The 16,266-nt window shown below is 40.7% G+C and overlaps 1 protein-coding gene across 4 annotated transcripts in view; it reads right to left on the bottom strand.

Annotated features, from left to right (window-relative positions):
* The window catches only part of GAB1 (GRB2 associated binding protein 1), a 106,705-nt gene that overhangs the window by 24,648 nt on the left and 65,791 nt on the right, over positions 1-16,266 (bottom strand). For all 4 annotated transcript variants that reach the window (XM_090288534.1, XM_090288535.1, XM_090288536.1 and 1 more), the window contains exon 2: positions 5,121-5,412. In XM_090288534.1, coding sequence (XP_090144660.1) covers positions 5,121-5,412 — 292 coding nt within the window. The remainder of the gene's footprint in view (positions 1-5,120; positions 5,413-16,266) is intronic.

Genomic DNA, 16,266 nt, shown 5'->3' with positions numbered 1-16,266 from the left:
TACAGGTACGCATCCCAGACTTAATATTGGGATAAGCAAGCCAGGCTCAAAGGTTTTAAAAATATTAAGTTCAAGTATAGGCAAAACTAACCTATGCTTACAAAAGCAAAATAATGGTAATATTTGGGCTTTTTGAGGGGGTGGGTTACTGTGAAGAAGCATGAGAAAACCTTTTGGGGGACAGGAAATGTTCCATTTCTTGATCTGAGTGGCAGTTACACAGATTTCTATTTTTATGTATATATAGAGATGTATATATAAAACTACAGTGCGTTGTACATTGAAGTTCCATGCTTTTCACAGTAGTAAAGTGATACCCAAATAAAAGTGAATAAAAAAATTTTAAGTACTGGACCCGGGATGGTTCTGCTGGAGAGTGAGCAGGACGGCTTTGAGCCCTCAGACAACAAGTGTCTGTTAAGAGCTCATCGTCGGAATCGTCGGCAGCCGTCCGTCTCGAGAGACGATGGTGTAGCTTCTTAAGAGTCTATCTGCACCGCCGAGAATGGCTGTGCAGTCCAACTCGGGAGTGACACGGTATCTGTCTCCTCCCGTGTTGAATCGACATCTTGCGATGACGCTGGAGTATCCTCTCCAGTGAAGCTGAAGCTACAGAGCCTGGGCAGGGTGATATGGAGGGTCTGCTGTTGCCCATGCAGCAGACCCCCCCTCTCTTCGCAGCTGAAGGATCCAAGGGAAAGACGGAGTCAATACAGCTTGGCTTCAGGTGCGCCGCAGGAGTTGCCGGTGTTGACTACAACGTCAAACCGCCTTAGGGACTCCGGCTCCGGATTTTCTGTCGGGGTTTACTCCCTTAGCCTTTCCCCTGAAGAGGTATGCTGCAAGGCAGCAGAGGTTTTTTGGAATCAGAGTTTTCCTTCTCTGATGTGCCCTGACTGGAAGATCGAACCAGCGACACTTAGCTCGCAGGCCGACGCTCAATCCACTGAGCCAAACCAGCCAGGGCTACTGACAGGAAAAAGAAGATCGGCACAGTGGTGAGCTCCAAAGAAGTGAGTAAGTTTCAGATGGCTTACTCAAACCTGCTGAGAGCTAACATGGATGGGCTGAAGAAGAGGGACAAAAGGAGAAAGAGTGAGAAGAGCAAAGCAGCACTGTGAGGGGCAGCAGAGTCTCTGTTTTCATCAATGAATCACTGAATTGCTATTTTTCATTCAGTTTTTACTTTTGGCCACAAAGCTAGGTTTCTGATTCCCCTGCATTAACTATTTTCATGTGAAATGGGGGTGGGTCATTTGGACGGATGAAGAGCCGTGATGTTTACAGGGGAGTTATAAGAAGCCATTTTATTTTTGACCTGGTTCACTGGTCTATATTCATAGTTATGTATGCCTGGGCTATAGTTTAAAGTCTGCAGCCATCTGTGTGAACAGCAATGTATCATTAAACCTGTCTATTTATCAGCAAAATAAAAAAAGAAAATTAAGTAGCTAATTAGGAAGCACCACTTCACGGGAAAGGAAGCATACATATAGTCTTATGTATGTATGTATTATTATTATTTTATTACTCTTCTTGGTATTAGTTTCAGGTGTATAACATAGTTGGTCAGACAATCATACACTTTACTAACCTACTTTCCCAAGGGAAGAAAATCAAACAGAGAATCACACCATTTTTTTATCCTCACCAGAGGACATTTTTTCATTGCTTTTTAGAGAGAGGGGAGAGGAGCGAGGAAGGGAGAGAGAGAAACATCTATCAGTTGCCTCGCACATACACCCAGGCCAGCGATCATATGCACTCAGACCAGTGATGAAACCTGCAAACCAGGTATATGCCCTCACTGGGAATAGAACCTGCAACCTTTCAGCCACGGGACAACACTCCAACCAACTAATCGACACTGGCAGGCCAGGGCTCCTACTATTTATTTTAAGCCACTATTATCTGGACATTCTGAGAAAAGCAACTCAACTGATAAGAGGCAATTTCCTAATGGTACATCCTGAAAAGAGACCAGGAGCCTTTGCACCAAGTTAGTTAGCCGCATACGACACTCAGGCTGTATTTCCTGGCACTTGTTCAGCAGATTTACCAGCTTCCAAGCCGATGGAGAAACAAAAATAAATCTACACATTTCCAAGAAAAACAAAAGAAATTAGTTCCTACCCTCAAATCTACTAAGTAAAAGCATTCCTAGGAACCACACACAGTTCAACAAGCTAGAATTTAAAAACAGATTCAGCCTGCCAGCATTTGGAGTATTCAATAATAGCAATGGTCACCTGGGGAAGCGGAAATAACATGGTAACGATATTTTGAGAGGTTCCTGGAATCAAAACACAGGTCAGATTTTTCCCCTTTCCTTTTGTTTTCAGGAGAAAATTAAGTTATTCTCCTAGGGACTGGGGATAGTTATTTTCTCAGACTGTAATATCCAAGCATAGTCAGTTTCTTCCCATGTCCAGTCTGAAACTAGTATAATGAAATATCATTTTGTGTTTATTAGTTTTAAGCCAAGAGTGGGAACATCTTCAGCTCTGAAGTGGGAAGAGCACAAGGCTCTGGGGACAGAGCCAGGTAAAAACAAAAACTGCTATTTCGTGATTGGTGGGGGCATGTATTTGCAAGCAAGATAATATAAAGCAGGTACTAAAGTCAATGGAGGGACAAAGACATTTTGAAATTTACCTTGTCATATTAAACTGTATGAATGTGATCACAAAGGATAATAGCAGTTCTCGAAGGTTTAGAATTTGATACAAATCTTTAAAGGGGTAGATTTTTTTTAAAAGCCACCTAGCAATTCATATACTCCAAATGAATAAGGAAATACGGTGGTTGATTTTTAAAACTTTTTGCAGTTTTGTTACGATGCATCAAAACCCCAAATTATAGAGTAAAATATTTTTTGTGGTTCCTTGATACCACACAATGGAAGATTGTTCATATTTTACCAATTTCTTCCAAGAAACTCAAGTCTTCAACATAGCATAGTCAGACATTTATGTGGCTATTTAGGAGATGGCCAGAGTAAACTTGTAAAAAAATCTAAATTGTAGAATTAAAAACAAAAACAAAACAAAAAAAAAACAGTTGCATTTAGATATAGCTCATGAACTAAACTTAGAAAACCCTGGCAAACTGAAGTCCCTCGGGATTTGTTTTAATGAACACATAAAAATGACTGGTGATTAGCATAGCTGTTCTTGGGAACCCACTCAGATTATAAATATCAAATTTGATTCATCATACTATTAATTTTCTTACAACCTCCCCTTTTATGGATATTGTGAAGATAAGAAGTTCACAAATTGAGTTTCACATCAGGCAAATATACTTCTAATCTGTTTTATAAGGATTTGAGAGCTTGGCTACCGAAGAGATCAGTGTAGCTTCCACATTTCAGGACCTCCTCCTCTCCCTATACTGGCAAGTTAGTAAAATAAGAACGGACACTGTGCTGGATTCTGACTACTGACATCAAAGAAAAATTTCTGTTAAACACAAAAACAACATTTTCGGTCCATTATTGGTTAGAGCCACAGAGACATTTAAAACTACCTAGGCTTTTCCTGACCCTCTTAAGACTAAATCAGCAGTTCTCTATGCTTACTTATTGTTTTCTTTAGCAGAGCACTTATCAACTGGTATATAATTCCTAGATTATTAGCCTGTCTCTCCTACTAGACTGACTGCAAGCTCTCCGAGGGCAAGAACTGTATTTATCGAGTACCACGATAGTATGCTTTAACATTATATAATAATGCTTTATTGAATATAATGTAAATTATATATATTAAAGCATAATTTTATATATGTATGTGAAAAAATACATACATATATATGTGTGCGTGTGTGTGTGCGCGCGTGTGTGTATGTGTGTGTGTATACATATGGAGAGCTCTGGTTCATTAGCCACCTCCTGTCTACACTGGGTGCCTCCTTCTGCCTCTTTGCGCTGCTCCATTGGGCACTCTGGAGTCTCACCAGGGGTTTCCCCGATCCACTGGGCCAATCCCAGCCCTGGAAGGCCCTTCTGCTGGGCTGCTGACAGGCCAGAGAGGAAACAGCATGCTGACCTGAGCTAATTAGAGATGATTACTGTTTCACTTCAATTCAACACTTGATGTTGATTGTTAGTACAATTTTTCCACCACTCACTGACTCTCCAGCACTCCTAAATATAGATATTTGGAAACTCACACTTGTAATGTGAGTATCACCCTGAAGACAATAAGGTCAAAGACCTTATTCCTCATTCTTGGCCCTGCCAACCACTCTTTGTATTGGAGTTCCTTTCATAGGTTCTTAGTGTTTCTTTCAAAAAGGAAGAGACGTGGACAGGGAATATGTGGTCAGGACAGCTATATAAATGCCCCTGAGGAGAATCCCACTTATAAAATTCTTCTGAGACCTCTTTGCAGGACAGGCACCCCAAATCTCAGATCGTCAAGCAATTCTCCCCTTGCCCTCTGGAGTCAAGCAGAATTCTATTCTCCTATTGGTCTTTCCTCTCTCTAGCTGCTAAGCCTGGAGGGTTCTACCTCCCTCCTTTCACTTATATAGAAATACTACTTCCTTCAAAAGTCCACAATTCATAATTTATCTTTCCTGAGCTTCCTTCACTACCTCTTATTCACACCTTGCGCCTCTCTTACCTCTGTGTTAAGTAAATTCATTGGTTTGTTATTTTCCCTCATGTTTTGTGACCAATTCTCACTTGCTCTTCATAGATATTGATAATCACCATGGCAACAACATAGATTTTAAAATAATAGCTAAAGAATTAAGTTGAGCCACATGAAAATGCGGCTTTTAATAGGTCTAAAGTAGTGAAATACCAGAAGGGTTAGAAGGATCAACTTAATATTTATATACAATATAGTATGTCTTGTCACCTTCTTCAGGGCATTTATTGCAATATTTAGACAATGCCCCACAATGGTTAAATTTCTCTTTCTAAAACCTATAAAAAGTTTCTGTCTAAACTGATGAAAGGGTTTAGTTGCTTTTTCCAAATGTTGTTATCATTATTAAAAAATCCCCAATGTTCTGTTGTGTAACTGAAATACAGAAATATAAACAACATTTTATAACAGTTCTAAAAATGTAGTACCAAAAGAGAAAGTTGAATAACAAAACCTTGATCTCACCTTCTGTAGGGTTAAACCCACAGATGTCACAAATACATCGGACCCACTTATTCATCTCTTCCTCGCTGTCTGCTACCAAGTAGAAAATTCGGTCAATGGTGTTGATATCAAAAATGTAGCTGTTTTCAAATTCTTTTTTGTTAAATGTCAACCCAGCATCAACTTGCTGACATAAATTTAAATCAATGATACGGATGGGCTTCTTGGCGTGATCATTTTTATAATATTCCAAGACATCCGGGTCTCCAGTTAAACGGCCGCTGCGTAGCACGAACCACCTCCTCTTCCACGCCTAGACACAAAACATAGCAAAACAAAAAATACATCTCGTATTAATCGGAGAAATTTTTAAAGATGAAGCACATCTATCAAATCAATTTTACAAATGCATTATATCTAGAGATAATGTTTCCTCTGCTTTCACAGAATTACCTACCACTCCAGCCAAGTTTACCAGTGCCCCGATTAAATTAATAATATGTGTATATACACATTTATTATCTTCTATAAGGTCTTCTAATAGAATATTAGAAGATATCGATTGATGTTAGAAGATAGTACACCAACATGTAATATCAAGTCAACAAAACTAGGAAGATTTAGTTTAAAAAAAAACATTATTTCTTTAGTTTTAGAGAGAGGGGAAGGGAGGGAGAAAGAGAGGGAGAGAAACATCAATCAGCTGCCTTTTGCATGCCCCCCAACCAGGGACCTGGCCCGCAACCTAGGCAAGTACCTTGGCTGGGAATCGAATCAGCAACCTTTTGGTTTCTAGGTCAGCACTCAATCCACTCAGTCACACCAGCCAGGGCAGAAGATTTAGTTTTTACCAAATAAAAAAGCAGCGGTTTCAACAAACAATGCAAGAAAAACTGGATACACACATGCAAAATAATGAAGTTAGACTCTTACCTTACCATCATATAAAAACTCAAAATGGGTCAAACACTTAAATATAAGAGCTAAATTATAAAATCTTAGATGAGACATAGGAGAGCTTCGTGACATTAGCTTTGGCAATGATTTCTTGGGTATGACACTAAGACCATAGGAAACAAAAGAAAAAATACATGAACTGAACTATGTTAAAATGTGTAACTTTTATACACCAAAGGATAGGATCCACAGAGTAAAAAAACTCAAAGAATGAGAGAACATATTTGCCAATCATATATCTGATAAGATTAATGTCCAGAATACATGAAGAACTCCTATAATTCAATGACAACAAAAAACAAACCACCCATATAAAATATGGGACGAGGAATTGTATATCCAAAGAAGATATACAATTGGCCAACAAGCCAATTAGGGTAATGGCAGCCTATGCTTACGGCATTTTCAGAAATTTTATCGATAGCAGTAAATAAGTTTAGCTACATACAGACTAATTAGACAAAGAATGCTTGTGACGTTGGACCATAGCATAGGCCAATTTCCCCCAAACACTATTTCTATTTATTCTTTAAGATATATCAGTCTATTTTTTTAAAATTTGCTGCCAAAAACAGTGCTAGTTGGACATGATAGGATCTCTATATTTTTCGTTTTATAAAATTTGGCATATGTAACACAAAAGGCATCAATTAAAAACTCTTCATTTTATCCTGAAAAATACAGGTGAGTAGAGAAAAGAGAATTCACTAAAATCCATATACACTTCTCCAACACGTACTTGGTCTTCGCTTCCACCTTCGCCTTGTTTTATAAGTCCTGACATGAGTCAGTTTTGACTTGTATTTCACTGCCAGAGGTGCCTGAAGCTATGATGGTGGTTGAAGCAGACAGAAAAAATGAACACTAAATGGCCTCCGTGATCCATACACCAGCTCACTTGGTCTTTGATATCTTGGACATTTGTACCAAAAACTAAATGAACTGGGGTGATAACTTTAGGGTGAGTATTATAATAGATTCTTTAAATTGTATCCACTCGAGAAAAGTTAGATATATTAAGAAGTCAGACAGTGAATTTACCAGTCAATAAGTTATTGATTACATTGTAAATCTCATGCCAGGTAGATGTGGAAAAAAAAAAAAAAAGCAAAAAACAAGTAGGTAATTCATGACTCCTACTCTCGAGGAGTTTACTAATTATGAATAAAATACTTTACCACACGTGAAAATCTTTGAGAATATAGCAACCCTGACAATCTGTCTGCAGAACTATTGCTAAATGGACAGGCATACTTTCATGGAAAAACTTATGCAATCTCTTAACAAGAACATTAGTAGAGAAATCATAAAGTCCCCAAAATATTGTGTAGTTCTTTAAAACCATCAAGATTTTAAATGAACTTCTTATTCTGGCGGTAGCTCAAAGGTAAAAGTAAATGGCCGGTGTTCAGAGGGTGGCAATGGGGAGTTCTACAGATGCTTTAGATAATACTGAAAAGTCATAAAGCACTGAAATTCACATGAAGTTAGCACTGGTTTCTGGGTTACAAAAATCCATTCAGCTAATAAATAATACCACCTCTTAGTAAAATTATGCCTTTATGGATACCTCCTTGTCAAGCGATAAGCATGAAAAAGTAATAAAGAAGTAAACAGAAAAGATAATATAGCATTATGTCACTTGTCCAGGGCCATCAAGGAATCCCATCTTTGAGTAAGTGATTTCTCCAGATAGTGAATGTTCCATCTTTAAACACAGAAATGACTACTTAAACGTTTAATGTCTCACATGAAAATCTTTCTAAAATGCCTTACTACATAATTCATTGCGCATAATCCACCCATTGCCTAATGGCTCAGACTAGGTATTACGGGCATCAGTTTCTATAACTGCACGTTAGACGCTCTCAGGGCACTGGACTGCGTGGAGGGTCACTTGCCCCAATACTTCACGGTGCCACACTGCTGTGCTTGCAGAGTTCACCCACAATCATTGTTATCCATGGTCCCTTCTCCCTTCTAACACTACAGTTGATAGGATGCCAAACTGTCTCCTGCCCCAGGGACTTTGCACATGCTATTTCCGCAGGCCAGTAGGTTCCCTCTCCCAGACTTCACAGGCTGACTCATACCTTCAGGCCTTCCCTTCCCGTTCCACCTCAACCCACCCTTCCCGACGGAAAGCAGCATCTAGTTTAAGGCCCTCTGCTATTTACCTACGTAGTGACTTTTTACAATTCTACATTTCCATTTTTCTTTATATGTATTTATTTAGTATCTAACTGCCTACGCAGACTGTAGAGTACGCGAAGATCGTGACCATAACTGCTTTATTTGCAATTACTAACTCAATGCAGAGCACAAGTGCCTGATGCCTAGAAATATCTGTAACAATAAATAGTTCCCCTATGACTATAACGCTGTCAACTTTTTGAGAACATTAGATTAGCGACATGGGACACACTGAGTGGAAAGGTGGAATTTCACAACCTTTCCCACTTGAGAAAAGGAACTCCCATACTGAACATACACAGAGTAAAGCAAACGCAGCGGAGACAGCCCTACCAAAGCACATGCAAAAAACACCTTGGGAAAAAGACAAAAAAAGAAAACAACGAAATGAGTCCTTCCGCTATAGCTTTGTGCCACTCTTTTATCTCCTGCTTAGCAGTGGCTCCCCATCCGTTTCATTGCCTCCCCGTTGAAATGATATTGTTAACATTTAAAAGGGCCTTGGAAAGGAAAATAAACAGCCAAGAAATGAGCAGCACTGAATCGAGGTGCACGAGATGGATGGGGCTGGTGATTGCAGAGGTCTGAGTCGACATTTTCTACGAGATGAGCCCTTTACAGCTGGAAATGACAGCATGAAAACATGGAATTTGGGCCAAGCAGCACCTGCCACTTATTTACTCATTTTTAACAGGGTCCAAACACGAATGTTTGTCTCAGTCACAAAATGAGTCACTCTCATTGAATCTGGCGTAGATGAGGCTGGAAAACAAAAGCAATTATATAAACTACACACTTGAATCGGGCAGAGACAAAGGTTCTCTGGGTTGTGGTACAAAGCACAATTTAGCCACAGAATAAAGCGCGATGCTCAGCCAGAGGACTGACATCAGCACCCTTGCTAATCGTGGCACAAAGGCTTCTCTATGTTTTGTCAGAGCGCAGAATGGGCCCACATAAGTCTGTCTTTGTTATCCGAAAATATCTGGGATTCTTCAAGTTGGCCCTATTTTTATCCCCGCTGCCTTGGTAGCCCCAGAGAAAGCTGAGCACTGCCGCACCAATGCTGCCGAGCAGTCATGGACAGAAATGACAAGTTTTCTAGAAACCTTCAAAGCCGAGCACGCAAAGCAATTTTCAACAAAAGTCACCTGAAAAGTCATTTTAACGACTGGACTCCTATGACGAGCAGGTTTACGTGAGGCAAACGCTGCAAAAAGTTTTGCTGTCATTTCCTCTATGTATTAGCCACTGCAATTTGACATTGAATAAATGATGACACTGAATAAATACACAAGACTTCATCAGCAGGTCTGCATCTTAAGAGCCGTGCTCTGACACCAGGGTCCCACCTCAGGGCCCCGGGATTACCCTTGGCTACTACAGTAACATTAAAAGAGAACGTCAGGTACAGCCCACAAATCCCAATGGCAATATCCGTAGTAGATCAGACCGCCAAACTAAACAAATATCCATCACGTTTGGGGTCTCTGCATGGCCATTTACACATTCCTTTGCTCAGTGAGCACGAGTGCCTGTAGGATGAAGCCCAAACTCCCTGGCAGGACACAGGGCTCCAAGTCTTGCCCCCTCTTCCGCCCTCACTTCTGGCCTCTCTGTCTTGCAGCCACACCGGAAATGCCTGCAGATCCGCCTCAGGGCACCATCCCTGGGCGGGGCCCCTCCAACCTCTCCCTTATGCCTCCTTCCCAGATCCAGCGTTTGACATCCCTACAGTGAGTTTCTTGAGGGCTGGAATCAATGTCTCTTCACCTTTCATCTTTCTCCCCTTGCCTTGTCCCAGGGAGGTGCCAATCAAAGAGGCAAGGACAAAATATAGACAGTCTCACGCCATCCACGCTTTAAGGGGATATTGACCCGACCCGACCGCCACCTGCCCATTCCCATTTGCAATTTGGCTGACAAGAACTGCCAGGCCAGGTAGAGGTGTATAAACCATAACTTAATAATGAAAATAATAATAAACCTCTCCAGATGTGAGGGGTATTTTTAAACTTCATTTTAAAGGAACTGTTCTTTTAAATACTTTCTGTATTTAAGCAAATTGCATACATGAAACTGAAGATAGACTTGTCCCATTGAAGCAAGGTCTTAAGGTAGGTTTATCGCACACCCTAGAGAGAATGGATATGTATGTACAAATCCGCAAGGAAGTACGAATGGAGTCCCATCCTCCCTACAGAGATGCTCCCTAGGGGTGAAAGAGAAAAATCCATCCTGCATTAGTCTCATGCCGCTATCTGCAGTAATATTAACACGTCCATAAAATAAGCCTGATTTGCCTAAATGGCAAATGGCCTCAGTTATAAGGAAACCTTGGTAACTTCTGCGAACTTGTTTTCTGAGTTCTCTACAGTGTAACTGACGGAGCACGTGCCTGGTGCAATGCTTGCCAAGACCCCCGAGTCTCTCCCCTGTACCTTTGCTACAAGAGCTAATTATTGAAGAAATAGCAAATAGATGAGGGAGCAAAAAGAGATCAGGATGGTACAGTGATTCGCAACCCTAATTCAACATAAAAAAAAGTCTGAAGAACTTTAAAAAAAAAAAAACAGATGCCCAGGGCCTTGCTATATCCTACTCTGGGGCTTCAGCCCTGGCCCAGGTAACTAATGCACCGCCAAGACTGAAAACCGCCATCCAATCCATAAGACAGAATTAGAATGGCTCCTTAAAATAGAATTAAAAAAAAAAAACAGCTCAGGTCCTTATAAGTGCATGCCTAATCCCTTATCTTCTCATGCCTTCTGCTCGTCCCAATGTGACCTGTAAGTCCCTCCCCGTTTTTGGTCACCACGTTACTTATTCTTAATGGAGAATGTTTAAACTCCTTCCTACTGCTGGAAAACCTCATCCATTCTTCAAGATTCTGCCCAGTCCGCGCTACACCCTCTCTCTAGGCTCTGAGCAACCATGAGCTACCGCCCTAAGAGGTCTCTTGCATTGCTAGGGAACAATTTGGACCCATCTGCTATTTTTACTATGTACGTTTCCAAAAGTCCCAAATGCTTGTGACTTATTTTCCCAAATAGACTTCAAGTTCCTTGAAAGTCGAAACCATTCCTTAAATTGTTCCTGTATCTGTGAGAGCACTTCATATATTGTGAAGCCCTAAAAGCCCGGCTGGAATGCTTTTAGTCTTCCGTCCGTCCGAACGAGCCCGGGACGCCAGGGATCTTAAAATGCACACGGGCGTTTATGCCGAAGTATTATGGTGGGAGCGGGCGAGTTTTTGAAATATGCACGCGAATTTTTATCGTTACGTACAATCACTATAAATTGAAAACTACTTTGAATTTTTTACTGAAACTTTGATTTTCTTACCTTAGAAGGTATTCTTCATCGTCAAAGATATGAAAGATAAGGCACTTGACGCAGTTTACGAAAAACGTTAATTTTACGTGTCCCGCATACAATATGTTACATGGAAAGACTGCAGGGCAAGAAAAGCAAAACCCGAAGTTGTTGTTAGGGCCAGGTTCGAACTCCTTGCACGGGATGGTATACAAGGTCCTCAGAACCATACTTACCCGCCTCGCCGCCCCAGTCTCTTACCTGCACGAACGCCTGCAGCGAACACCCACCTGGTCTTCTCCCGCCTCCACGGCTTTCGAGCCTGTTGCTTTGCTTTTATAGTCTAACTCACCCTCTCTCGTCCAATGAGCTCCGACTAATTCGTCAAGCCCGAGTCTAAGAACTCGTCTTTGATGCTTCCGCTCCCTTCCTGGGGAGTCAAGACGCCTATGCGCTGCCCTCCTCTGAGCCCTCAGCACATACGTCCGCCAGGAGCTTGCTAACGGCCTATGGCCTTGCAGCGCTTCAGAAAGAACTCGGATGACTCCTGCGCTTAGGTCTCAGGTTGCCAAACCCTATATGGTTAGGTTTGACCTGATATAACGTGGAGAAGAACAGCATTTTCCACATTCTTGAGCCAATAGCCCTTCCATTATGGGACATCACCGCTGGCACCTTCCCACGCCTACATTATCCTAGAGAAGTGGGAGAAAAGGGCAGTGGAACTTTCTTATTTTGAAATCTCTTAAAAGGTGTTTCACGACTGATATTTCAGGAAAGAGGATCAGGACAGAGGATTCTTTGGTAGAATTCAAAATGTATGTACAATCTCAGAAATTTGTAAAAATGTTAGGAGTGAAGATAGTGTGTCTTCATACTTGTTTTCTGAGTTTGCTACGGTGTAACTGACGGAGCACATGCCTGATGAAACACTTGCCAAGACCCCCTGGTGTCTCCCCTGTACCTTTATGGGAAGAGCCAATTATTGAAGAAAGAGCCAATATCCGTGTGGGCAAAAAGAGGTAAGGGTGGTCTAGTGAGTCTCAACGGTAACTGTACATCTGGGGAACTTTTTAAAAAATGAAGCCCAGGGCCTCACGTGAGATCCACTATATCCTAGTCTTGGGGATTCAGCCCTGTCCCAGGTATAGGTAGTTTTATATGCTAATGTGCCACCAAGACTGAGAACCACCAACCAATCAATAGACAGAATCAGATTGCCAGATGAAAATGTTATTTTTCGAAAGACAGGTTTTAATCTAAATTCCATCTGCAGGGTAAGGTTAAATTTAAATAAATTATGAGGCATTATACAATAATAAATCGATACAAAAGCTTTAAAAAGCAAGAATGATCTATATATGTGAAAAATGCCCACAAGATCATTGTTGAGTTTTTTAAAAAAAGCATGTTGCACAATTGTACATAAATTACTCCATTTATCTGAATGATTGGGTTTAGTATACACAAACTATGTTTAGAGGACAGGTCTGGAAGGAGACATACCGGATGTGTTAACTGTGGTAATTTCAGAAATAGGAATGGGAGGGTCAGACAAGTTTCATATTTTTATTTTATACACTTTTTCAATAGTCTCAGTTTTCAAGGAACTTCCATTTACTACTCCTATAATTTAAAAAATAGTATGCGTTTTAAAAGTTTATGCCTAGAAATGTTCTAAAAAAGAAAGTTTTTCAATTTTTTAAAATCTAGGAATGATATCCATGGAACAAAAGGTTCACGTACCTATGGAAATGCATACTCTTCTTACCCTGCGACTAATGAATGAATTTAAATATAGCATTCCAGGATACATCTGGAAGGAGTCTTAGTCAGGAAACAGGTTAGACAAATACAGTGTAACTACTTTCCTTTAAAGACTGGGATTTGGGAGTTAAAAAAGGAAAGTTGGGCGCACTTAAAAAGAGAGGAACAAAATCTCCTCTTCTCATAAAATCTGATGGTTATAATATCCATGCTATTATGATTTTTCTTTACAAGCCATGTCAGTCAATGGTAATATACTTAAATACTGAAAAATAGCTAAAATAGGTACTTTGGGAATTACCTGTTAAAAATATTGGATTTCCATAATAACATTCTCAGGGTAAATAAGATGAAGAAAAACAAATTAACCACGAAGCAGGGACAAAAGAAAAGCATTCACTTTGAAACACTTTAGCTGTTTTCCAGGAAGCGCCATCTTTTCTCAAAGAGCAAAATAAGGAAAAAACAGGCTGGATGGAAGTTTCCACTCCACGGGCTCTATCAGTATGGTCATCTGTTCCAAACACACACAAGCCTAAAATTTCCTGTTTTCAAACTATTGTCACCATTTTCTAGCCTAGTGTTATCTGTGCTAACTTTAGCTTAGTAATATAAACAAAAGAATACACCAAAAATAATGCAGAACAATGCCTAGATGTAGGCTAACAACTGACCCACAAACCTTTTAAAGAGGACTTTACATATGTGGTCCAGACAAAAACAAATGAGCTGCATCTGAAACTATTTCATAACAGCAAAAAATAAAATAAAATAAAAAATCAAAATATCAAATTCAACAGAAATACCATAGTAGCTGGGGGTAAAATTCAGGGAATTTTAAATGATTACTTAATAGTACACATAATTTACTTGTTGAAATCATTACGGGAGCCCACCCTGAAGCTCTGCGTAAGTCCTAAAGAAAACAAATAAACAAAAAAGTAATGACAAACACTCCTTAGCACTTAGAATATACAAAGTATCTAGTTCTTACACCTTTTCTGGGTCACAGACTGCTTTGAAAGTCTGATAAAAACATTGAAAGCTTTTCTGAGAAACAAGGCACATAAATAATACTGTTCACAGTTTCAAGGGTTCACAGTTAAGAACTGTAAGAACAGCTGCATCAGGGCTGCCCTTGAATACTGCTTTCTGCAAAGAACAGTCTGGTTCGAGACCTTGGACCACCAAATTTAGTTACTAAAAGTTTCATAGGAAAGCGGGTCCCCTGAAGTAACTCTCAATAGAGCACGAGCGGGCAGGTCAAGTATATTTTTCCTTGTAAATACTAGTTCATATCTCATCAAAATTACCAACTGTCAAGGCTATGGGGGACACACTCTTAACTCCACGGTTTCAAGCCTCCTTGCCCTGCCCAGGAGGAGGCTGAAGGGAAGCAGGAGCCTGGCTGCAATGTCCTGCGTGACGGGGAATGGAGACCCAGCGTGATGCATAGCTGAACCCGTATTGGGAAGAAAGACCAGCTGCCCTGTGTTTCATCACACATCACCCTTTCCTTCCTACCAGGGGCAGCAGGACTCAATGAGTTCACCTCAGGGTCTGGCCAGAGGAAAAATGGTGTCAGGGAGTCCAGTCCATCTTTGGGAATTGGACTCAGCTTGCCTCCGGCCTAAACAAAAGGTAGTTTGAGTCATATGCAATCTGGCCAGTTACGGGACTGGGAGCTGCAGCTACTGATAAACAAGTCTGTACCTGGCCCTGTCTCCTGCTTATCTCCCGAAGGACCTCCGGAGCCAGAGGCAGCATAAATGTCCCAACTGACTCCCACCCATCTAGATGAAAACAGTACAAGTAGAATAAAGTACAGTAAAGGGCTGTGAGCATTATCATGAAGGCTCAGAGTCACTGAGCCATTAATTCCATTTCTAGGAACCTCATCTAAGGAAATAATGACAGATACAGCTAGATAGGTAGGCATCAAAACACTCAACTCAGTGTTGTTCGTATTAGTAAATATTTGACACAATCCAAACATTCAACGGTACGTGGGAGGTTCAACCATCCCAGTTTCCCTAGGACCATCCTGGGTAACCCCTCAGTCCTGAGCAAACAAGGAGGGTTGGTGACAGGAGGGGACTGGGTAAATCAATGATAATACATTTCCATCAAGGAGTCTACACAGTCATTAAAGCGACACTCTTGAATGGTATTTTAAAGATTTTTTTCTTCCCATGGTTTGCAAAATTTCCAAAATAGTGAGATCTTGGCAGAGAACTGATGGTCTCTATTTGGAGCAGGTGGAATCTAGTGTGAAGGGATACTGCCCACATCTTCCTCTCTATCTTTTCTGGCCCCCCATCACCTGTGCCAGGTAGAGCCAACTGCTTCGCAATCCACAGCACCTCGTGCACACCTCTATCACAGCCCTCCTCCTGCATGTCAATCAATCCTTCATACAGCGGCTTTCCTCCCGTGACCCTGTCTTACTCCATTTGCTTAGCGCCGGGCAGAGCCTGCAAGGCCTTGCTGCTTGAAAGGCATGTGTGTTACCTGAATCAAATGAACAAATGAACGACTCCCGGTGACCCTGATGATGTCTCTGCTCTTCCCTAACTTAGTCTTTACATCAATGGATGATACACCAAACCAACAGTGGGCCCTCTCACTGCAGTAAGAATTCAGCTGCAAACCCCACCAAATCTCCAAGTCCACAAGGCTCAGTCCACAGAAAGTGCAACTGAAGGAAAGTCAATGTGATACCATACCAATATGCTAACATTAGGAACCCAATACTTCAGACACTGCCTTTGCATTATGAGAATGTCTGCATATTTTACTTACAAAACATTATTTATATTAGCATATTTATATAGACATAATTACACATTCTATGTATATAGAGTCTGACACAGACATATATTCAGATGTATATTATATAGTATATATATTCAACATTGTTCTGTGTGTGCGTGTG

Source organism: Furipterus horrens, unplaced genomic scaffold, assembly GCF_987537825.1.
Source record: "Furipterus horrens unplaced genomic scaffold, mFurHor1.1.pri manual_scaffold_10, whole genome shotgun sequence".
In the NCBI taxonomy this organism is placed as follows: Eukaryota; Metazoa; Chordata; class Mammalia; order Chiroptera; family Furipteridae; genus Furipterus; species Furipterus horrens.
The sequence above is the reverse complement of the archived record's forward strand: the minus strand, read 5'-3'. Positions and strand labels throughout refer to the sequence as shown.